The 24,860-nt window shown below is 43.9% G+C and overlaps 1 protein-coding gene across 1 annotated transcript in view; it reads left to right on the top strand.

Moving 5' to 3' along the window:
• The window catches only part of LOC142768634 (kelch-like protein 10), a 50,153-nt gene extending 47,407 nt beyond the window's left edge, over positions 1 to 2,746 (top strand). Inside the window, exons 10-11 of the mRNA XM_075870647.1 lie at positions 1,233 to 1,376; positions 2,059 to 2,746. Of these exons, the coding sequence (XP_075726762.1) occupies positions 1,233 to 1,376; positions 2,059 to 2,075 (161 nt within the window). The 3' untranslated portion in view covers positions 2,076 to 2,746. The remainder of the gene's footprint in view (positions 1 to 1,232; positions 1,377 to 2,058) is intronic.
• Positions 2,747 to 24,860: the final 22,114 nt, after the last annotated feature.

Genomic DNA, 24,860 nt, shown 5'->3' on the forward strand with positions numbered 1-24,860 from the left:
GATTTAAGTGTATACCTCCTAAAATTTTCAATTACATCTGCCCTGGGGGACTGGCCTTGAGTCGGGAAGCTCAGAAAAACATTTCAAAGCTGGAAAAGAGAACATATCTTCTCGCTTTCTATAATGAAAACTATCTTTTTCAGTTTTATTATTGTGAAAATGACAAGAGAATGAAACCATGCAGTCGTTTTTGTAAAAATAAAGGCGTTCTTTTTTCTATGCCTGACAGATTGGTGCACTCGTTCAAAAAGGGCCCCACCACGGTGGTCTAGTGGCTAAGGTACTCGGCTGCTGACCCGCAGGTCACGGGATCAAATTCCGACTGTGGCGGCTGCATTTTCAATAGAGGCGGAAATGTTGTAGGCCCGTGTGCGCAGATTTGGGTGCACGTTGAAGAACCCCAGGTGCTCGAAATTTCCGGAGCCCTTCACTACGGCGTCTCTCATATTCTTATGGTGGTTGGTGAAGTTAAACCGCACAAATCAATCAATCGTTCAGGAAGTGACACAGACGAGAAAGATGAAGATGAAAGGAGCGCGAACCGGTTCTAGAAATGATAGTTTTCTTCTTCTCCCACACTAAAGACATGAAAAATAACAGCTCCGCGCACTATAAATTACTACAATCACATCATTTTATATCTGCTTGTACTCTCATATATGCCCAATGTTGCTTGTGAGCAACAGCAAGATTTCTGTGATGTAACATGCGGCCATACTAATTAGCTCCACTATGTCTTCCAAGTTAATTTTCAGTATAACAGGCGTCGCAGTAGCGTCCTGTTGCGATGTAGTCAAATAAATTTACTTCCTTGTGTGGAACTTTTTTCACCACCTGTTAGATGCTGGAACAAAACACTAAAAAAATGCGGTGAATTTTCATTTGTGTAAGTTTTTAAACTTCAAGGACCTCGGTAGCATTTTTCTCTTACCGCATATAGCACCAGAAGGGTCGCAAACCAGGGTTTGTTTCTGAAAAAAATATGATAGGGGTTGTTGCCCCAGAGCAACAGCAGGCTTCAAAGGGTTAATGCGCTGACTACGAATTGCCAGCTTCATCTTCCCACGCATAAAATGAGTCTATTGTCATGAGCGTGTATTTTGTCTCAGTGAAAGCTGTTCGTGCAAACGTTTTCCATTTATTTAATGCAAGATAACATCTTCATGCTAGACTCGAAGCCCAGTATTTTGCTGACACACTGTTCCTTCGATGTAAACACGCTCACATCGCAGGCAAGACAATCGTAGCCAACGTGGAGCGCTACTCGCCTCGCAACAATACCTGGATGGCTGCCCCTCCGCTGCGCGAACCTGTGAGCGCATTAGCCGCTTGCGTCGTGACGGGGGCGCCTATTGCCAAGAAGCTGTCTGTGAGAGGTAAGCTTCCAGCGGTGTTAAGAAGCTGTCCAAACACAAACACGATTGCATGAAATTGTTGTTACATGGCAGATTCTAAGACTCAGTTTCACGGTAAAAAGTTTATGCTTTAGCTTGGTGCATTTGGTTGTGAGGGCTGCGGTAGAGTACAGCGTATGGTTAAACATGCCTGACAAAAAAGAAAAGAAACAAAGAACGTGGGCAGATGATCATTAGAGATCGCTGCCTAAATGGCAACTTGCTTCATGATTGCGTGTTCACTTTTAAATAAAAGCAAGCATAGATAGGATGGTAGAAATATTGAAGTTGCTGTCCTACTAGCCAATAACACTAATATATTTCGATGCTCCACCATTCATAGACAAAAAAACAACAACGCTGAAGTGACACTTTTATACGTGATGCAATACTGAAGCGACCAGGGATTCTGAAAATAATATGACGAAGTGTACTGAGGAACCACAAGGTTATAATAGCAGTTGACCATAATGTTCACTTGAGGGAAAGGAACTTTTAATCTTTGTAATTTTTAAACATTGTTCGCACTTTCAGTGCTGCATACCAGCTAAGTTTCACGCTTTATTTACCCGCTGACATTGTCAAATGCTGGCAAAGTGAAAAAGTGTGTTTACTGTTCCTGCGGGTTATTTGTTACTTGACTATTGGTAAACCTTTTTTGCAGGCACTCTATTGGCTTGAATACACAAGCGACGTGGATTAGACAGGCGCTGTTACATTCGGTCTGACCGAAAGATCTAGATGTGCAAGGTCATTTTTTTGAAATTTTCTGCTGCAAGTGCACCACAAATGAATCACCAATGTTAAAACATACTGCCGCAGCTTTGTCCTCATAACTTCGGATACGCAAACCCTCGAACGCAGCAACTTCATTTTATTTGTTTCTTCACTGAAATGTGACAAACCTCAAGAGGAAGCAGCCTGCGAAGTGCTTGAGGAAGGTGCGCTACATGAATACCACACGAAGGTTTTGCGCCATTGGTATTGAAGTAACTCCGTGGAGGGCCATGGGGGTTCCAGCCGAACTATTATTCGTAGCATAAGAAGATTCTAATGTTGACAACGCCCGAACGCTCCACAGCGTTGTGTTGTAAATTTGTTGATTCCGTCTTCTTTAGAAATAGGCTTGATAACGATGTGAAATTGATACGAAAATCAATAATAATGAAAACCAACAGCCAGTCAATGGACTTCGAACGCCAGTTATAGTCGCGTAGTATGATGCATTATTGGGAGGACATATAATGGTAACCTGTCATATTGTATGTATCACTGGTATCTTAGAAGGCGTAAATAAATATTTTGGTGCACTTTTTGTCGATCTTTGAAAAATGTGCGCTCGAACGTCGGTGTAAGAGGTTGCCGGAACGCAATCTCCAAGCTGCAGTGTCCGTTTGAACATTGCGGAATTCAGTTGTGCATAAAAGTGTGGCCGCATGGGATAGTTGGTATGGGTTGACGATAGTTATAGCGCGAGAACAAATGTGTCTTCGTTTCGGGTCTTTCGTGTCCTTCTTGTCTCTGTGTCGCCGTTTTTTTCTCGCGCTATAACTATCGTCAGTTGTGCTGCTTTATTTGCATCTGACAATAAGCGGCACGGTAAGCTCCTTTTTAGCGTTAGTTTCCTTTCATTCATGATTCACAGTCTGATAAACGAGTCAAGCACTGCCTTAGATATCCTCTATGGCACTCACTTGTCTTCAGAGGTAGTCATGTATTGAATTTGCATTTGGTCGAGACAACAGCAACATCTCCGAATTTCTGTGCACTCTTTCGAGCCTCACTTGATTGGCATGACAACTAGGTAAGGCTGTAGGGTGATAAATTGTTTTCTAGAGTGAGTGTTCTTGGCTCCCTCGTTCTTCAAGTTGGAAAGAATGGCTACGTCTGATATATCCAAGGTTTTCTCTCAGCAGAACGTTGTTTTCTAAAAAGAAAATTGTGTTTAGATAACTCGTCACGCAGACGAAACAAACCATGTTACTTATGAAGCAGTGTATGGAGACAAGCACAATGGGAACAAATGGGACACTGCTGCTTCATAAGAACTATCACCAATTCGGCCAATTTTCAACGTTACGAAAGCACCCAGCCCAGGAAAAACATATGTCTGCTTATCTACACATTGTGCACCCGAACGAGTACGCTCATCGATGAATGACGGCTGCAATGCCTTCAAATTTCACTATTGTGCAATACGCTGCCTTGAGCTTCGTTAGGCTAACGCTATTGTACGCTTCACGGCGCAGCGCAAACTCACCTTTTGTGAGTTTGCGCTGTGCTAGTTTGCGCTGTGCTAGTTTGCGCTGTGCTAGTTTGCGCTGTGCTAGTTTGCGCTGTGCTAGTTTGCGCTGTGTGAGTTTGTGAGCTACTGTAATAAAAAAAAGGCAAATACATTTATTATTTTTCTAAAACAGTGTATCGACAGAGCAGAACATCAATGCAAACGGCTTCGCATAACTAAGCTAGAAATCGGTACACACTTTACATTATCCGACAAATCATCTCTCTCGCAGCGAGCACTCTCTGTATTGGAAGCTACACGGGTAACTAACATACAACAGCTGCTGTTAAGCTCAAAACGTCGAAAAATCGAACGATTTTGGGAAGCTGCACAAGTGATGTGTGTATTGCACAACAACGCAGAAGTGGGTAATCATATCACTAATAGAAAAATCGTTCTAATATTGGTAGCATAATGAAGTCTTTACAATAACTGCTAGGTGCACACTGCAGTAAGGTCAACAAATTATGAGTGAAGCTCGTTAGAGTGCAGGCTAGTCCCTCGTTGTCCATTGTCGCGACCCCTAGTGCTACGAGAACTCACTAAATAACGCAGTGGGGCTCGTTCCACTCCGATGCTTAGGGCGCGTGCTTTGGTGTGATAGGAGACCACTAGATGACGTTTCTGCGCTCTCATTGAATGGATGCACTCACGCCGATGCAAGCTAGCGGAATAGGCGTATGCTAGAAGCCAAAGCTGTAAAATGTGTATGCTGTTGGCCCGCTTCCTCTTTCACTCAGCCATCAGTGCGCTTCGAGTATGAGCGACGCGGACAAGGTGGTGCAGTGGAGGGCTCGGAAAGCTGCTGCAGCGCGCTCTTGCAGATGGCATATAGATATGATATCACATGGATAACAACCAATCACTCTCCGAAGAACCTGTATTTGCAAGTTTGCCACTTCGATCGATCCAAGAGCCACTCTGCCTTCAACTTACCGACCGTAAAGCAGTTATCATGAAGGTGGAATGGAAGCGTGCACGGCCCACTACCATTTACGAATAAATTACGTTGTGTATATATGCAGTGTTTCTGACGTCTTAATCATCAACTGCACCAAAATCACGGACCATTCACCCATGTACCTCTGGAGCTTCGCCCTCTCATCATCATTCACTCCGTGGATGTGCTGCGATTTTTCTCTTCTGCACGGTGTTGTGATAAGGGCACAAATGCCTCACTTTTTCAGTGCCTTTGTAACTGTTTTTTTTAATGCATACTGATTAGCATGTGTGTGGAAAGCTTGCAATGTCTATTGGCACGGATGAGGCAGGCACCGAGAACTGTAGAAGGTTAGCCATTCAGAAAGCGATTCGCATGAGTCTCAATTAGGCCACTACGATTGTTTCTCGAAGGCAAGCTCAAGCGCCCTCCAAATTTTTCAGAAAAAGTTCGCGCAGTAAGGGTGCAAAAGTGTCAGCCAAGGAGGAAAATCAGCATAATTGACTGAGGAGAAAAATAAAACAGTTTTTGCCTTCGAGTGGTCTTCTGCGATCGCAAAAGAAACCCTGCTCGAACCTTTGATTGTTGTTCATGCAAAACATGCGCGCGCGTGGTTCTTCCACAGCGTGAACGCGTAAATTACAAGAATCCCGGGAAAAAAGTGCTTTGCAATTGCTTCAATAAGAATCGTATTCCTCATCTATAACGGCAATAATTAGTGAAAAAAATCTAACATATCCACGAAGTGAATTAAAATGAGTGGAGTGAAGCGCTGAATGTTTTCATCGTTAAACTGTGTACCACCCGTGAATATAGCCTACTACATCAGCAGACGTGACAAACAGTGTATATATACAAGAAACTTTATTATTCATAACTGGTAGCTATACGTCGCTTCCATTCCCACTTCATTATAACGGCCTTATGGTCGGTGATGTGGTGGATCGGTTATGGGGCTTAGGGGGATGTTTGCTAGGATATAGAAGTGGGTAGTTCGCAAGGGTGAAACTATAGTATGTGACCGCTTATATATAGGTGTTCACATACAAACAAGGGAAGGACACAGGGGGACAGTCTGTGGTTCTTTACCGCACTCCTAGATACAAGCACACGGCCATCTTGCATTTCACACTGGCTACTTCTCAACGGTATTCGCTTTATGGCCGGTAAAGTGGTGGATGGGTGATGGGTCGTAGTGGGATGTTTGGAAGGATGAATTAGTGGGTAGTTGGCAAAGGAAGAACTACAGGCGGTCACGTACATAAAGGCTGTGATCAAACTCTTAGACAGCACGTAGACAGTCTACGCAGACTGCTTAAAAGACAGCACCGAGTCCATGCTGTCCGAGAATTCGAACACTTCTGGATAGCTTATACGCGACGACGCGCCACTGCGCGTCGAGAAGAAAAAGCTGAAATAAACAAACGCAACAGTTGCATTTTCTGGCCTATTTCATTTTGAAATCAAAAGCAAATAAACGTTACTCACATTGAGCGTCTGGGAGAGCGTCTGCTTGTGTGCAAACGATCATTCCGGCAAGATTTGATCTATCTGAGCAATTCTCAGAGCCGCCATCTTGTTTAGACAGCAAAGTAGCCTGCATCGTATTTGTATACGATGCGGTCTTTTCGGAGCTGTCTATTTTGCCGGCTACTTGAGAATTGGAATGGGACTTAAGATGGCCGCCGTCCATTTAGCTGTCAATTTAGTGTCTACAGTGAGTAGTGGAACACACCCAAAGAATGGACTAACCCATGCCTTTAAGACCTTCACCCCTAAAACTGAAACTCGTGGAAGCTGAATGGAGGGTTGACGTTAAATGTGCTCAAGACAAGCATGCTAAGTTGTTAGTCGAAAAAATTATTATTCTTTATAGACCAGTGAACGTTTGAAAAAGTAGAACAGTGTGTCTATATTGGAAAAATAATAACAGGGTAGCTTACTCATCTGAAGGAAATCCACCAAACTATAAGGATGCGTTGGTACACCTAGCAGATAGACATTCTCAACTATGACTAGCATGCTGTTTCTGTCCCCGAAGTGTGAAGTGTACGAAAGCTAATGGAAGAAAGAAGCGTACAGAATAACAAATCAGCTTCAAAAACTTACAGCATGCTTTTTATTCTATCGTTTCTCCAGAGAAGTTGCAATCACGGATTACTACAATGTCATGATAAAGTTGAAAGTGGTTTGTGTCAGTGAAAATTTCGCATATGACTGCATGGTGTAATTGTATTATGCTTTAAACCACTGGTAATTATGCGCGTGAACTGTGTTCGAACATGTTACACACCCACTACGTGGTCGTAATGAAATACGCGCAGTAACGTGAGTGCCTCCTAAATCACGAACTTAAACCATAAGTTGCAGTGCCCAATGGCAATGTGCGCTCGCGCTGCGCAATTTTAGTGCTATATTAACGCGAAAGCGTTAAAAAGCTCGTTTTAAAGAAATTCTGGCGTCGCTGTCGGTATTTGCATTGCCGTCGCCGTCGGCGTGTTTGTGCGAAAAATGATCTTGTTCATGACAAAAGAATTCAAATGCAAATAGAATAAATATTGAAATTTTTAGCTCCGATTGAGGATCGGGCACAGACCTTTCGCGGGGAAAGCAGGTGTTTTACCACATAGCTACCCATCTTCTTGCAAGTATGTAGTTAAAGTAACTTCCTGAGTTTGCTAATGCAGTTCGCTAATGCAGCAATCTTTCTCCGGTGAAAATAACGTTCATTGCGTTATAAACACACGCAGTTGGTAGACAGGCATAACAATATAAGCATGTAATATAGCAGTAATATTGCGTGGTAAAAGTGTACATTGCCATCTGGCATCAGAAGTTGTGATCATTATAACGATTTCGTGGTTTAAAGCCGGCCGCCTTTTACAAAACACGCGCGCGTTACTGCAAACATTTCCTTAAGACCACGTAGTGGGTGCGCAACAAGTTCGAAAAGATTTAATGCTAGCGCGAAATTTTTTGGCCGCTCAAAATATCTTGGGAATCATTATTATTTGATTTGCACACACAGATGCACAAGGACACAAAAGAAAGAGGGAGAGAGCAAGCTGGCAAATGCCACCTGGAGGGGCACAACGCCTGCTCACTTTTTCGGGAGGAGGGAAGAAACAGAGGAAACAAATATTAGAGGGGAGAAAGAGGAAAGAAGATGAGGAAGAGAAAAAAAATGACGAAAAATATTTTAAAACTAATGCGTGTAATTTTCTCAAACTAATTGACAGAAATTAGTTTTTTTCCAAGCGCCCTGCTTGAGGCGGTTGGCATGGTACCCATGAAGCATTTGTTTAGCGCTCGTGCCGGACGTCCTTGATTCTGGTTCAGCCACCTCGTTTACTCCCCCGTGTGTTATAAACGTAATGAAGTAAAGCGTTCCCACTAGCTTGCGCCGCCAAGAGCCGCGGGACGCTGTTTTGGCCTGGCTATTTGGCTATGAGTTGTGAGCGATATGTTGCAAATGCAGCGCTGGCATGACCCGCGTCTTGCATATTTTAATTTAGCTACATCCAACACGGCGCGGGTTTCTATTCTGCCAATACTGCAAGGCTCGTAGGTTCGAATCTTTGGTCACGAGCTTCAATTTTTTTTTTCTTCTGAATAAGTTTTAGTTGTTGCTTTTATGTGTATATACTTCATTTATATATACAAGACATGATGATGAACGTGACGGCAAAAAAAATGCCGAGGCTGTCCATACAATTGTTATCGAAATAAAACTGTAAACTGAGCAAACGTTAGGCTAGTGGGAAATATATTTAGTGTAACGTGCACTTCGAGCAAATCAAACAATAAAAGCTTTGCAGTATTATCTTGAATTTCATCTGCTGAAGCTCTGTGGAAAAAATACACGATAACTCTGCAATAATTGCATGATAATTGAGACTTCCTTCATTTCATTTCATTTTCATTTTATTTTATTCGGACATTTCCGCAGAAATGCCCACGAAGGGGGCAAAAGGAGAGTGTGTCTCCTGACTTGGCCCCTCTTCGTGAGGCACCTCGGGCAGGTAGAGCAGGACAGTACAAAACACCATAACATATTTTGAAATACAATACAAGTTGAAAAACAGTGAATACAATAAATATTACATACATTACATATTTCCTTTACATACACTGTAGACTTGTGTTCTGTTTATTACATTGTAAATTCGCTTCTTAAATTGTGTTATGTTTTTAGCCTCCTTAGCGTATTCAATTATTTCAGGAATCCTGTTGCACAGTAGAATGATTTGGTTATTAATTGACTGTACACCATAGTTAGTCCGGCACATTGGCCCGACCAACGCAACAGTACGCAGATTATACGTAAGATCTCTGCTTAAGTACACATCAGAAAAAATCTGGAAATTATCTTTAATTTTTTTGAAGATTAACATGGCTAGTTGCATCCTATAGCACTCTGGGAACGGGAGTACATTATACATATAAAAAAGAGACATATTAGTGGGGACCGAGGTACTTATCAAACCTAGTGCGCGTTTTTGAAGAAGAATTATACTTTCTGTATTTGTTTTGTTACACGTACCCCAGACTAAAATGCAATAAATGATTTGCGAGTAGATAAAAGAAAAGTAAAGCTGCCGTTTAACTCTCCCTGGAAGGAGATGCTGTAAGCGTCGAATTAGACCGATCGATCTTGATATTTTTATTCGCAGGTTGTCCACATGGTGGGACCAACTAAGGTCACTTTGAAAACACACACCCAGAAACTGAATTTTATTTACCTGCGCAATATTTTCTCCATTAAAAATCAGAGAGATAGCATAATCTACAGGCCAATTAGATTACCATCATCTAACCAATTCGTGAAACGATCAGCATACAATAAATAAACAGCGGAGCAAACAATTAAAAAATATTGGTCCACTTCCCTGAAATTCTGTCCGGACGAAGTAAGTACATTCGTGAAACACTCCGAAGATACCAAACAAAAGCTCCGGACAGCTGGAGTGAGAAACCCGCGAAAAATGCTCCGGTGTTGCCGCGGAATCGTTTCGGTTGGCCGGAGGGAAATATCTGTTAAATGAACTCCCGGTTCACCATGCGATTCCTCCGTACTGCCGGAACAAAAACTTTGCTTTGAATAGGCGAAACGCTAGAAGACAAGCGTTTTACTCCGACCACGGAATAGTTTTTCTAGTGTGTTGGTGTGCACATATCGTTAAAACTGCGCGCTTGGACGTCGCGACTTTTGCACTGACACAAGCAGCCGCCTTCTATATGTACAGATAGTCTGCTGTTCACAAGGCAGTCATTGCGTGTGTTGCTTAGCCAACGTTTCGTTGGTTCGGCGCACGTTGGTTCATTGTGGGCTTTACAGCGATCGGTGGCAGATGGCACTGTCATAAGGTTGCGCACAATTCCCCGTATAATTACCTGAACCTTCGGGAAACATTCGGAGGTTGCTGTTACCTTTTGTCTCGATAGTATATATTAAGTGTGAATACACTTTATAAGCGACCCCAAACCATCCACCGCCGTCGGCGGCGTCCGCAGTCTTCTCTCTATCTTTAAAAGAAACAGGACTTCGCGGGCTGCAGCGCGACGCTCTACCGAATAAGCCACGGACACGACGCTGATATCGGTGTCAGTAACGCGCCTTATATTCCCTCCCCCTTCGCTCGCTCCTCCGCTCTCTTCGCTTGCTGCAGATGCGCGCGCACCCCTCTCTCTCGCGCGCCCGCCTTCTCTCTCAGTCTACCGTCGAGAGCGGGTCGTGAGGGGGAGTAAAGTTAAAATCCGTTGGCATTCGCCAGTGAGTTAACGGAAACTCCCCCGTGTGATCAAATTGCGATTCCCAGGAACCATTACACCATAAAGGCACCATAGTGTGATTATAAATATAATAGTGCGAATTAATAAATACCCCTCATAGCATCACCCCGTGTATTCGCACTTAACCATGTTCACCCTCGGGGAAATGCTTGGGAGTTTTTGTTTTAGCTAGCAGTGCCGGATCACTGCGCTAAACTGTGTTAATAAATAGCGTACCGGCAGAGAAGGGTCCATGTGTGAACATTACGGCAGTGTGCTAAGCGAGCACAATACCGCATGGAAACATTTTTAGGGTTGTCTTTCATCGTTGTGTCAGTGTGTACGCTAATACTCATTCCTCCCGCTAGAGGCACAGCTGCGCTCTTCATTTCAAAACCGCGCTCACTAGATGGCGCACCACCATTCAGGCAACGCTTGCTCGCCTGAGCGCAGCAGGCGAGGCTCCATGCTGGCTCCACGCAATGGGCGAGGACCACGATGACTGCACGTTGCTGTAAGCAATGAACAAGAAAGAGACGCGCTATCGAAATGCTGGTGGTGTGAACGCCATGATCCACACCGCTACCGCTCCAGGCGTCACGTGTTGCAGCTTTGGGAGTGCTGACAAAGGCGCGTCTTCCGACAGCCCAACGCGTGTTCTACATAGTCGACGAGTCGCGCGCTGTGCATATAACTGGTACAGCCCTCCATTAGATGGCGACAAGACGACGGATGCGTAGGGGAATGGCGGTCCTAAAAAGCGGATGGTATCATGCTTGTGGGCTGGCAATAGGCCGTGTGGCGTGTCTATTAAAAAAAAAAACATTGTGTATATAACGTGTACATACAGTCACATCACAACAATTCTTGTGTAACGTCTTTATATGATGATGAATAATCAAATCACAGAATATTCACTAGGTTTAACCTCTGGAGCAAGCTCCTTCATCATCATTCACTTCGTGGATATTTATAATACCGCTGTCACACGGTCACTTTCAATCACGATCAGTGTCGATCCGGATTAACCACGATCCAGAATAGGTGCTGCTACACGTTCAGCTTTAATAACAATCAGGCTTCATTCGGATCAAGGCTATCGCGATCCGCGGATCGCGATCTGCCTGAGAGATCGCGATTTTGCTGTCGTTTGCACCCCCCAAGCTCAGATTGTTGAAAGCACAATAAACAAGAAAATCGACATAGTTCGATAAAAAGCTTTAACACAGCTAGATGTTTATAAAAAGTAAATTCTAAACTGTTTAAATCTAAAGAATATGTAAAGTATTGCAGATTTTAGGATTCGCATCGACTGCATGTGGTTGCGAAAGAAGCAGACGGCAAGCAGACGACAAGCCCGCGAGCGTTGCCTTCAGCGCTTAGTCCGACTCTCGCTCCATCGGAGCTGTTGGAGCACCTAGAAACAAACTGATTACGAGTGTCGCAAGCCTTTCGACTACGTCGCAACGTACGCGCACTTCGTGGTTGAATGAATAGATCATTACAGTAATTGACCGCTAGCAGGAGCGACTGGAACAGACTTGAGGCGCCAGAAGTGAAACACTGCATGCCAGGCGTGTACAACGAGATTCACGCTTCACGGTGACCGGGCGGCTACGAGCGCCAGCCATCAGAAATAAAATCGAAGGTTAGGAATCTCACACAGCAATGCAGGTAGGTGCAAGGAAAAGCATATCGAATGATAGATTTATGAAATTACCTTTGTAGTGGCATGCAAAGTTATTTACGTTCAAGCGGTTATTGCATCAATAGCAATGCTGATAAAGGGCTCTATTGGGTCATTCCAGTGACGCAGGCGGCGCCATGTACCCGAGCTCCGAAGCTGTCACACGGTGATAAACTGCGATGCAGTTCGGTTTCTCAGTAGTCATGAACCAATGAACGCGTCTTCACGCTCTGCGATGCTGAAATGCACGCTCGCGACATCACCGTCTCTTCCGCCATTTCGACCTACCGCTGCGCTGCCTATAGTCGCTTGAATGGTGGAATAGAATGTTTTACAGCACGCAAATGCCACCCGGGGCATTTCGTCTGACCCAAGCTCAAACCAGATTAGCTTGGGTCGTGTAGCAGCGGTCATAAAGTTGATCGCGATCAAAAAAACTGATCCGGATCACCCTGATCGCGAATAATAGTGCCAGTGTGACAACAGTTACTAAGGTATTTTCTATTAACTCTTATTCCTAACTGTTCCCATTCTAGGCTTCTGAAAACCTCCTGTAAGCATGCGGTAAATAGCATTGGGGAGATTGTGTCCCCCTGCCTTACACCCTTCTTTATTGGTATTCTGTTGCTTTATTTATGAAGCACTATGGTAGCAGTTGATCTCCTGTAGACTTCTTCCAGAACGTTTATATATACTTCATCTACGCCCTGATTCCGCCGTGTCTGCATGACGGCTGATATTTCTACTGAATCAAACGCCTTCTCGTAATCTATGAAGGCTATGTATAGTGGTTGGTTATACTCTGAGCATTTCTCTATTACCTGATTGATAGTATGAATGCGGTCAATTGCTAAGTAGACTGTTTGAAATCCTGCTTGTTCCTTTGGTTGATTGAATTCTAATGTTTCTAATGTTTTCGTAACCTGTGCTTCGCCGATGATATTGCATTGCTGAGTAACTCAGGGGACGAGTTGCAACTCATGATTACGGAGTTAGACAAGGAGAGCAGAAAGGTGGGTCTTAAAATTAGTCTGCAGAAAACGAAAGTAATGTACAACAACCTGAGAAAGAAGCAGCGCTTCGAGATAGGTGATAGTGCACTTGAAGTTGTAAAAGACTATGTCTACTTAGGGCAGGTAATAACCGCAGAGCCTAACCACGATATTAAAGTAACTAGAAGAATAAGAATGGGGTGGAGCACATTCGGCAAGCACTCTAAAATTACGACAGGTAGATTGCCACTATCCCTCAAGAGGAAGGTATATAACAGCCGTATCTTGCCGGTACTTAGCTACGGAGCAGAAACCTGGAGACTTACAAAGAGGGTTCAGCTTAAATTGAGGACGACGCAGCGAGCAATGAAAAGAAAAACGGTAGGTGTAACCTTAAGAGACAAGAAGAGAGCAGAGTGGATTAGGGGACAAACGGGGGTTAAGGATATCATAGTTGAAATAAAGAAGAGGAAATGGACATGGGCCGGGCATGTAGCGCGTAGACAGGATAACCGCAGGTCATTAAGGGTAACTAACTGGATTCCCAGAGAAGGGAAGTGGGTTAGGGGGAGACAGAAGGTTAGGTGGGCAGATGAGATTAAGAAGTTTGCGGGTATAAATTGGCAGCAGCAAGCACAGGACCGGGTTAACTGGCGGAACATGGGAGAGGCCTTTGTCCTGCAGTGGACGTAGTCAGGCTGATGATGATGATGATGATGATGTGACACCAGTATAACGTACAGATGTCAGACTCAGGAGATTAGCCAACACGCAATGCCACCTGTCGAGTTAGTTTTGAGTAGTGCAAGTCGTGACTCCCTTGCACAGTTCGCTGTGCAACCAGGAGCAAGTACGGTGTACGAAACTAAGATTGAGCTAAGTATTAGGTGTATTTGAACTTTGAACACTTTAAAAAATAGCCACAAAATTCTATCCGCTAGTCGAACATGTCACCGAACCACCATGACATGCTTGCTGGTTCACTCGCGGTGATGGTGGCGAAAACAAGAGCAGACTCAACAGCTCCGTGGTCTACGAAGAAAGATCCCAGTCGACGCTAGTGTTGCTTTCTAAATTGTCACGGACGTAAAAGACAGTTCAGTTTTACTGATTTCTATAGCTTTCGCGAAGCAGAATGGCGAAAGCGCTGGATAAGGGCCGCGTGGTACGTGTTGCGTAAGTGAATTACTCGCGTTCTGAGCTCACTTCTCGCCTACCATCAATGAGCGGTCCAGCAGGACCACGAAGCGGCCGCCAAGTACTCCCTGTCGGTCCCTACGTGGGAGACGCCCGCTACGCGCTAAGCGCGTCCTGCAGGACTGAAATGAAGTTTTTTCATTCCATTCCATTCCACAGCCGGCTGCATGAGAAAGTGTAATTATGTAGGTCTCTTGTTGTTGTTTTGATGAGGCTTGACGGAGAACCATGGTAACCTTGATTGTGAAGCTTAACAGAGACTCTGACTACAGTGCGCGCCATGCAACAGCAGACAGGTAACGCATGCGATAAACATCGCAAACGCCACACAAGTGGTTGCCACCACACAGCTTTACGCACGTAAGGTTTTGAAGGCCCTAAGCTCTGGCTCTAGCAAATGCGCACACACATAAATCATACAGCATACAGGTACATCATACAGCTTAATCGCAAATTGATTGCGATCACAACCAGGTTTTTCTTGCCTTTGGTCTCCGTGATTGCCGGAGCTGTCTCAGATGCTTCGGTATCGCCTTTCTTTGGAAAGTGGACACGCATGTATCCCCATTTGCAGTATATACAAACGGAAGACAACCGTCAACAGAATATTGTATTATGTGCAATAAAACAGTTCAACGCACAGGAAGCGAGATCGATGGAAAATGCAACTGCTGAGGCGACAATCGCCAGGGCTATTTGTGCCGAGTAAAGGGAGTTTCGTACCACTGATTGTATGATAGACTGCTTGTGTATGAACTTCATCGCTTTGACATAAAGTGTATGCCGAAGCATTTACGCATTACACAACGTAAGTCGAAGTGCTTGCCACGAACTCGATCTCATGCGATGCTAGCTTGCACTTAAATTGCCACTTGAAGCACTCTGAAATAACTGAAACATCTTTTTGATTGCAGCCGCAGGTTGTTTCCATGATCTTCGTAGTTTTCTGTAGCGAGGTTGGATTGAAGGAAGGAGCTTGCTTTTCGGGAAACCACGTCTCAAAACCAATGAAAGAAAAGGACCTATGCTGGTTCGCTTGCGGATGGCTCTCTTTACACGGCCCGTTTTTGGCCGGCGTGGCGATGGGGGCGCTGGTGGCGACGTTTTTAGCAGCGCCGGCTGGGCAATGCCTGTCGTCTATATTTTGCCTAAATTAATTTCTCTCAGCCCTGCCAGCGCAGTTTTAAAATCCGATATTGCCAGTCATATGCACTCTTCCTATAGCAATATTAGGAAGCTTCGTTGGTCCGCAAACTTTTGAGCAAGAACATTTTACCGATCACGGCCCCACATTCTTGACCACCCGGAACAGGTGGCGCAATCTGAGAGTGGTATGCACTACCAGCCATCTCTATTCCTATTCGGCGATTTTATTCGGCCTGCATATGCGTCCGAATCTTAGCTGTAATTTTTTGACAGCTCCGAGGAGCTTGTGCACACACCCCAGTCAGTAACAGACATGGCACAGCTGTTGCGATTGAATCACTTTTCCCCTGAGCGTCTGCTCTTTGCCAATTTCGCAGGCAGCTTGCATAAACCGTACTGGCAAGACCGGAATGTCTTTCATGGTTTCCGTTTCGCATGGTTTTTATCAACATTTACGTCACACGAAAATGTGACGAAATAACTGTACTGCGGTTGGGTTTCGGCTTCAGTGTTGCACTTTTTTTGCTTATTTAAAATCATTCTTGATATTACCGAGTATTTCTACTATCAGGCTAATGATAAGAGCATATAAAGCACTATTACTTTCACATGGATAAAAAATCATCGGAGTTGGTCTTTAAAAAGCCCTGCAACACCTTTTGAGCATTGTCCAAAACTGGTGCTGATCGGTAGTAGAGACTCCCGAATACACGCGAGCGAAATAATATAGCGCAGCACGTGGCCTGGAATTTATAATAAATTTTCAAATTCTGCTAAAAATTACTTTCCTTCTTTCAACCAAATGATGCTACATGCAAAAGTTTACTGTGTCTCAAACTAAGTATCAGCCAATAGATGATGTGAGCATGGCACGTTTGCTCGTTACTGAGGACGCGGCGGGAGGCGGCGAAAAAAAGAAGGCGAGAAGTGCTCAAGGAATTCACGTTAAATCGGTATATCACGGTTTAAGTTGTGCCCTGGTACTGTTTCCACTGCTTTTGTTTTCCTTTTTTTATCTGAGTAGACTACTACAGTCGTTGTGGTGGGGCGTGCATCGTCTTAAAACGAACAGCGTGGCAGACGACGCTTGCACTAGCGCTGCTTTGTACGCCTGCGCGTACTGTTGCTCCATGGTCTCGCAGATTACCGCCATTGTAAGGTGCTGACACTGCCTGCGGTCGACGGTCACGCGATATTATCGAAAATGCTGGTGGCTGTAGATATCTACCCCATGAAGAAGACGGGGAATGGCCTTCGCTATAGCTTGGTTGGGAAAACATAAAATGCTGTGTTCAAAGGTTGCAGGTTCACTGCTTACCAGATGCCTAATATCTTATGGTACATTTTACTTTCTTAACATTTAAGTCACAACTGTTGCAAATGACATCCCCTATGCTTTCCTTGCCTCTATTGTATCTTCTAATCAACCTTGTAAGACTTGACACATTCCTCCGCCTTCTGGAAATTCGACGAAAAGAAAAGTACCCCCGTTTACTACTGGAACTGTCCCGCTCAGCAGTAGTTCCACAAACGCCTCAGCTGACTCATCATCGAACACGACCAAGGTCAGATAGACGAGCAAACATACACCACACGAGAACATGTCAACTACCTTCTACGAACACGTTTCAGAAGCCTATGCGGTGGTAGGCTATTCCAGTGAAAGACAGGGAGTTCGAGAAGGGCAGGTTGGAAAATGATAGGGCCGTCAAACCGCCTGCTGTGAACGTCATTACGAGAATCAAGGCAAGGCCGCTGATTAACGAGAACGACGTGACTACTGCAATGCCTGCACAGCGGCTTGCTCGCGGCCATGAAGTACACACTGGATTATTTGCTGCTCTTCAACGCCAGTGAATCACGTCGTCCGCGCAGCACTACACCGTGGTCGGGGAGAAAGGGAAGTGCTAAATATAGGAGACATGGGTGGAAGGGGGAAGGGTAGTACGTGGTTTGTCTACGTGTCCTTGACGAGCACTCTCGTGCCTAGTTCACAGTTCATTGTGCCTCCCAACAGTTTCCTGCAGCAGTAGCTCGGAACGGGATATGGCATGGGAAGAGATATCGCGCTTTCGAACCATTGTAACGATATTCTTCCACCAACGTGTTGGTCTCAAAATGCTTGAGGCACGAGAGTTCGAGGTGTCGCAATGTTAACGTGCTGAAGTGTTCAAGCTGACCAGCAAATCGATAGCGTAAGGTATAAGAAAGTGGCGTAGAACGATGAGAAATAGTGGCATACAGCAGCGGTATTGGTATAATCGCTTCCTATAAAATGAAAGGCATTCATTTTTCACGAAAAAATCACGAAGCACGAGACTCGAACAAACACATAAATATACAAAACGGCGCAGAAACCTAGAAAGAAAGAGATATAAAAATAAACAGCCACAAAAAAGAAAGCAAGAACAGAGAGCAGAGCAGAAAGAGCAAAAGAGAATGGAAGAATTAGCGATAGAAACAGAAAGAGAAAACGACAAAGAAACACGTAGAAAGAGAAAGAAAGATACAAAAAGAAACATACACGAAAAACAAATAAAAGAAGACAAAAAGTAAGAATGAATCGATATAAAGAGGTTAATAAAAATAAACAAAGAAAGAGAACCAGAAATCTTTAGCTTTCACTTTTATTCCCACTAGACCCCACTAGGGGGCATTACATTAGGGGTGGGTTACGATATATACAACAGGTTGAAAACTTTATTTCAAGAATGTTGTGATGCGATTGTTTCAATGAAAGCTGTCACGTCACAATGTTCACAAACTACTAAGAAAGAGAGAGAGACAGACAAAAAGGGAAGAAACAAGGAGGAAAGAGCGCGTTCGGATCTGGCACTGCAGCTGGCTTCATTCGTCATAACAGGGCTGTTGGCATTTCGCTTGTTTCGCGACATAGAGTCTCCTACACTTACCTAAAGGCGCTACCAGCTGTTGGACGTATGAGAATGCAGAGACATTTGAGATTGGGACTTGGCTCGGATTCACATCGTTCACGAAAAGGCTGGAAACCTCGATGGCGCGTCTGCGTTCAACGTAGTTCTTGCGTCAAAATTGAAAATTTCTTATTGAATGATCACGTCCTGAGCTGTTTATTTCTTTATGATTGCACAGAAGCGAATTTATTAACTCCCAAAACATCTTCGTCGATTTACACGAATCGTAAAAAGTAACGAATTACCTCTAAGCTTGGAAGGCAGCGCGACAAAGCAATCGTTCATTCTGCAATATATTTTCTTAAATTATTCTACAGGGAACTGTGGCGCTGCGATCGTTCAGCCACCATGGAAATAGTAGGTAGTACCCTTGTTTGCCCAGTCTTCCTGCTAACGTGCTTCGAACGCACTTGTGGATTTCTTTACTGTAGTCTTTGGTTTTATTTCAAATAAAAAATAGACCATAGGGAACTTTGCGAGCCGATTAAAATTGGTGAGACTAAAAAGGTCAATGTGGTGAAGCGTAACATGCTGAACGTTTGCTGAACTTTGTGTGGCGGCAAAGCGAATCCAGGCTCCAAGAAGCCAAACAGGGCCGAAAGAACAAAGAATAGGCAAATACATGTACTATCGATCATTCCCGTACCCATAAATCAGGTTCCCCTTTGTAGGGTAGCAAACCGGGTGTTTTCTTCCTGTTAACCATTCTGCCTCTCTCTTGAAGTTTCTCTCTCTTTCTCATGATATATATATATATATATATATATATATATATATATATATATATATATATACTCTGTCAGTGTTCGTCGTCTGCAAGTTTGTATCTTTTGCTGTTTGGCTATGGCGTAAAAGTAAGTGGACAGTTATTACATGATATAATACGCGTGATAGAAATCCGCTAATAAAGCTTTAGAAAAGCTTTATTTTTGCTGTAGTATCAACTTTTAGCCATTGCCTCGCTCAACACCAGCCGACACAAGCCTCGCAAGCTCATATAGTGTCATTCCCACCACGACAACGGTGTCTCATGCATGTGAAGTTCCCATTGAACATGGCCCCACCGTAATGGTCTAGTGGCTAAGGTACTCGGCTGCTCACCCGCAGGTCGCGGGTTTGAATCCCGGCTGCGGCGGCTGCACCTCCGATGGAGGCGGAAATGTTGTAGGCCCGTGTGCCCACATTTGGGTGCACTTTAAAGAACTCCAGGTGGTCGACATTTCCGGAGCGCTCCACTACAGCGTCTCTCATAATCATATGGTGGTTTCGGGACGTTAAACCCCACATATCAATCAAAAACCATTGTCGATGGTGCTACGTTACCTTCTGTGTATTATTATAGCGATAGCGATTCAATAGACACCCTCGGCTGCATTTTGCCGCCGGCGTCAGCGTCATTTACCGTTTGTGTATACGTATCCATATATATGAAAATACAAGAATGAATAAAAAAACCAGAAAAAAAAAAAACTCCGGCACGTGACATCGAACTTGGGTAGTCGCAATGGTGAGTGCGAGGCGTTAACCAATGAGTCACCGAGGAGCACGCCCTTCACCGTTCAAACGGCAAGCTACTTATATCTACCACTCACCAATGCTCTGGGGTATGGGGGGAATTATAGTGTTTTCAGCATTACCAGCAAGGCGACGCAATGAGCGCGCATCGCCACATCAAGTGACGGCGCGTGCTCTAATCTTCCACCCATACTTTGCCCCGCTTAGTGAAGAGCAGCGACGCTACCTCGCACACCCTTATCTCATGGTGGTGACGCGGGGAAAATCGTACGTCTTGGCTGGCCTCGGGCTTTACCTTGAGCGATTCTGTTGTAGTTACCGGGTACAAGAAGGTCACTGCAATCATTGTAGTTTGCGTTTGCAAAGAGCGCGTGGTTGTTATAGACACAGCGAGGTAACATCTGAGACGCTTATTTGCTTGCTTCTGTACCTGCGAGGACGTTTTAGGTGTCATTTGTGCGTTAGGTATGCGGGGCACGTTTCTATTTGCTTTCCATTCTGCGTGTGTCCTTCCGAATTGATATCATGTTAATTGCTTCGCCTTTGCGGCAAATCTGTGACTTTTTTGTCAGAAACTCGCCATAAGTTAGCGTGCTCCATACTCAAAAGAAACACGCTCAAATGCGATTGAGTGTATGGGATTGAGTGCAGACGCCGTTGGTGCCTTCGGAGCTCAGCCTATCAGCGATTCCCGCTGACTGCTTTCAGGGAAGTGGTGGTCAAACATTTTTTAACCATTAAATAGTTGCAAGGATGCGAAAGTGGTAAATGGAGAATAATACGTTGCTTCTACGGTCGGAAGGAGTGGGAAAGGAGAGCACACTTAATTGGAGGAGCACGTAGCAAACAAGTTCTTTTTGCGAAAGCCGAAACAGGCGCGCGAGTTCTTGCGCACCATCTTAATTCACATATCTGAACTCACAAATCTCGAAATCTCGGTTGCGCCGAAACTCTTCCCAGCCATGCATTAACCTCCCATGTGTGCGCTGGCGAGCATCATACAGTTTTTGAATGCACAGTTGTCAAATTTCCTCCTGTGAATTGTACTAAAATTATTGTGGTAGCTCTCCCCGTGCAGTGGGACTTTTCCTAGCAGTACTGGCTTTTCTTTATGATGACTTGGCCAAACGTTTTCAGCGTCTATTTAAGTCGAAATACTACTGAACTCTAAAATTTTCCCGTATATTACAACTTCGAATTAAATGAGGAATTACTGTACCAGAATAAGAACACTCCGAGAAATTAGTGGAAAAATGGTATGCAGGTGTCTGAATTCAGTACAAATACGGTATAATAAGTAAACAAACAAAGAAAAAACAGCGCATGGAGACTTAAAAACAGAATTAGGACGACACGGCAATATTTCAGTACATATTTTTGGACGCGATCATGAAATTATTTATGGTTGCAGATGGACGCAATATTGGGGGAATGATAATTCTATAGAACAATGACTCAAGAATAAGCTGACAAGCTGAGAGCGTTAGTTTGTTCGAGTACATGCATCATGATTTATTGATTATGTAAGAACATGAATTTTATCAAGGTACTTCCGAATTCTAGGGGGATTGCATGATGCGATTGAAGTACTTACGAAACATGCGCAAAAGAGAAATGAAATAACATATATAACGACGAGTGATATGACATGTTTGATCTGTGTAAAGCTTCAATGTGGGACGTACAGTTAGGTGTTATAAAACATGCGGCTTCGTTTTGGTACAACATCTGGCTTGTGAGTAGGGAAGTTCTGACGAAGAGACCACAACGATGATGCATATTGCAGCTGCGGAAGAACTATGCTTTCATAAGCAAGCTGCCTATAAGGTTGCTCAGATTACGTTTTGTACACCTAGATAAATGATGTTCCGCAAAAAGACTGGTCATTATGGTGTTTCATATTTTGAGAAAATATTAGAAACTTCTACAGGCAATCCTAAGCTTCTTTTTTTTAACTTGATTGCTTAGCCCTGCCTTTGCAATAGTTATGAACTAGGCTGGGCAGACATACTTGGAGAGTTGTTCGGGAATACATAGTATGCTATTTCGTTCTGCTCTTGAAGGCGAAGCGCAATCTTTCTGAAGTGCTTGTTTAAGAACATTGCTTTTTTTGAGGAGCGAAGCTGTTCAGGAAATTGTTCCTTCTTCACCCCATAGAGAAAAGCTATCATAAAATACGACCATGCTACCCAGCTCGAACATCGAAGATCAGCTACAAACGTTCAGGCAAGCCGTCGATGCTGCTAGCGCCCGAAGACTCCTAGATGCCGTCTAAGGGAGAAGATATAACTCCTGTTACACTTCCGATTACGACTAAAGTTTTTTCTCTCTCATGAGCTGGTATGCACCACATAAACGGGGTAAATCTTAGTGCTCACTACTGGCTCAGCAGAAATGAAGAATGCAACTGATAGCCCGACAAACGGGTACATGCCAAAGCACTTTGTGTGGCCTATCAAAATAACTGTAATCAATTATGACCTGGTGCCACAATAATTGTGGAAATCATACAACACACAACTTCCACGAAACTGAAAGAAAGCAACATTTAGCGCAACGAGAGGCTGCGAAGTCATAGTGGCGAGCCGAAGACCCTGAAAACCTACAGCAAGATAATACTAGAGATCGGGAAAGGAAATGGCGGCTGCGAGAAGACCTCGAAGTGTTGAAAGACCTGCACCAACGACAACGTGCCCTTTCGTGCTCTGTAACCGCAGTTTAATTCGAGCCTATCTGCGCTTGGAATAAACGCAATCACGACCCAAAATTTACCTACACCTAGAAGCAATATAAAAACAACCTGCCTGACCTATAGCTAAGGTGTACGGAAACAACCTGGGAACAACGAGATTAGTGTTAAACATTTTCTGTTACGAGGCTTGCGCAGCTTAATGAACGCTTTCACAACTTTTTCTTCCACTCTCAAGCAAGCACTATCAGCGCGACTGACATCTTCTGTTTCGCGAACTGTGGACGGGCAGGGATGCAATGTAAAAAGTTCTTTTGGCGTAGAAACATGAGCATGTTTGAATGATTGCTCTTTAAAGAGTTGCCTTACGTGGAATAGAAAACAGGCTTAAAGGGATTTGTTATATAATTGTTCACAAATATGTCGTTTATCAATGAGTGAGTAAGGCTATAACTGCCATAATAAACAAACATTCGTCGAATAATTATTTGTTTTCTGAAAAATTTCACACACATCTGCTGTTACTTCTTCCCGTTGGACATAACGCGGGGGTGTCATTTTGGAGTAGGGCTCTTACGAATGCATATGCCATGGTTATGTCGTCATCATAACTGTATTGCTTGTGAGTTCTGCGATAGTCCTCAATCTCTGTTTTAGCCACAATAGTGTTGTGGAATGAGAAATAGACTAGCTATGAAGTAGAAGAAGAGGCTTGAGGTGGTTCTCTACCCCCTGAGCGCACTGGGGAAAGAGTTGTTGCATAGGAATCTGTGCCAAAGATGAAAAAAAGCAGCTGTGACCTCATTATTAAGCTTCGATTACACATACAACACTTTAACATAATGTCTCGATCGTGATTATTTTTATATATTCATTTCAGTGCGAGCATAGCATGGAATGCATGTTAAAAGACCCCTGACAGCGAATACGATTTCTGTGCAACGTTTTTACAGTTATTCGAAGCTTTGCGTCTAGTAATGCCGAAGCTGAATCATAAATGCTATAACGCATCGTATAGTTTTAGCTAGCGTCGTTAATTGAGAATGTTTTTGCGTCAGTTCGAAACATACACGCAAAAATTATGCCTTAAGGACAAGTCTTTGTCGCAAAAAAAAAAAACGCACCCCTAAATACCATAAGAAATTATAGCCCCACAGCGGGACAGCACCTGCAGATAAACGTGGGCTCAAGCTTCGGTGATGCTCAACGAGCCGTTTTTAAATAGAGGGACCTGTAGGCAGCGAATAATAAAACGAAGTAGCAGCTTTGAGCGTGTGCCCTTGAGACAAAAGAAAAGCATTCTTTCTTAAGTAGCCAAAACCAGTTTCAGAGCAGCCTGATTACAGAGCGAGAGTGGTAACGAACAATAGTCCTCGCCGGGAGCCAGTCGGGGTATTGTGCGCGCCCCGAAAATGTTCTCTGACGTCGACGATACTTCTTGGCCCCCGCAATATAACAAGAGGGCCACGCCAAACAACAGAAATTGTGAGTCAACCTGAATACTCAGATCTGCACTGACCCTTACTTTAAAACTAAATCAAAATATTTTATAGGCAACGCAATAATTGGTCAAAAGAGCCCCCTCATGCAGGACTCTCGAACAACAAAAAGATATCGAGTTTCCAGATTTGGTCTCAGGGGTCCGTTAAAGTTTATTGAGGTCGTGAAGAACAACCCTTAGGTTGACGCCGCAAGCTCGCACGTTAAGACAGTAACGTTTAACTTTACCGCCATATTTTTGAGCTGCTAAACCACCTGTGTTTGAGCTGAAAGAGCTCCAGTTTTAAGGGCTCTTTGAAGCCAGTCTTATTCATTCTCAAATTTTGTCAGAACCACAGGACACTGCAAAGCATGCAAGTTACAGTAATAGTGACTGATTTATGCCACTCTTTTTATATATCATGTGAATAAAGTTTGTAGGTATTCAGGTAACTTTCTGTCTGTAAAAGCACTGAAAGATTTTGATAAGATAATATGGTAGTCACGTAGGATGTCAATTATGTCATGATTGAAGTTGAGCACGTTGTGCACGTGATGCAGCTTCTAAAGTATGATTCCTAAATACCAACGGTGGTTAGCGTAGCCATGGACGCCTGCATACTGTGTGATGTTGTGGTCCTTCTTTTCATTTGTAATTTATTTGAGAACCAGCTTCGACTCATAACGGCCATTCGCTAACGACTATAGCTGGTGCTGTAGTCATTAGCAACGACACAAGATTAGTGTCCAAGTCACTGCGTTGCTGGAAAAAAGTTGCGCGTTCTGTCCGGCACTGACAGCTGTTATTAAATGAGGGCAATTGGCAAACAGT

The sequence above is a fragment of the Rhipicephalus microplus genome, chromosome 1 (genome assembly GCF_043290135.1).
Source record: "Rhipicephalus microplus isolate Deutch F79 chromosome 1, USDA_Rmic, whole genome shotgun sequence".
Taxonomy (NCBI): Eukaryota; Metazoa; Arthropoda; class Arachnida; order Ixodida; family Ixodidae; genus Rhipicephalus; species Rhipicephalus microplus.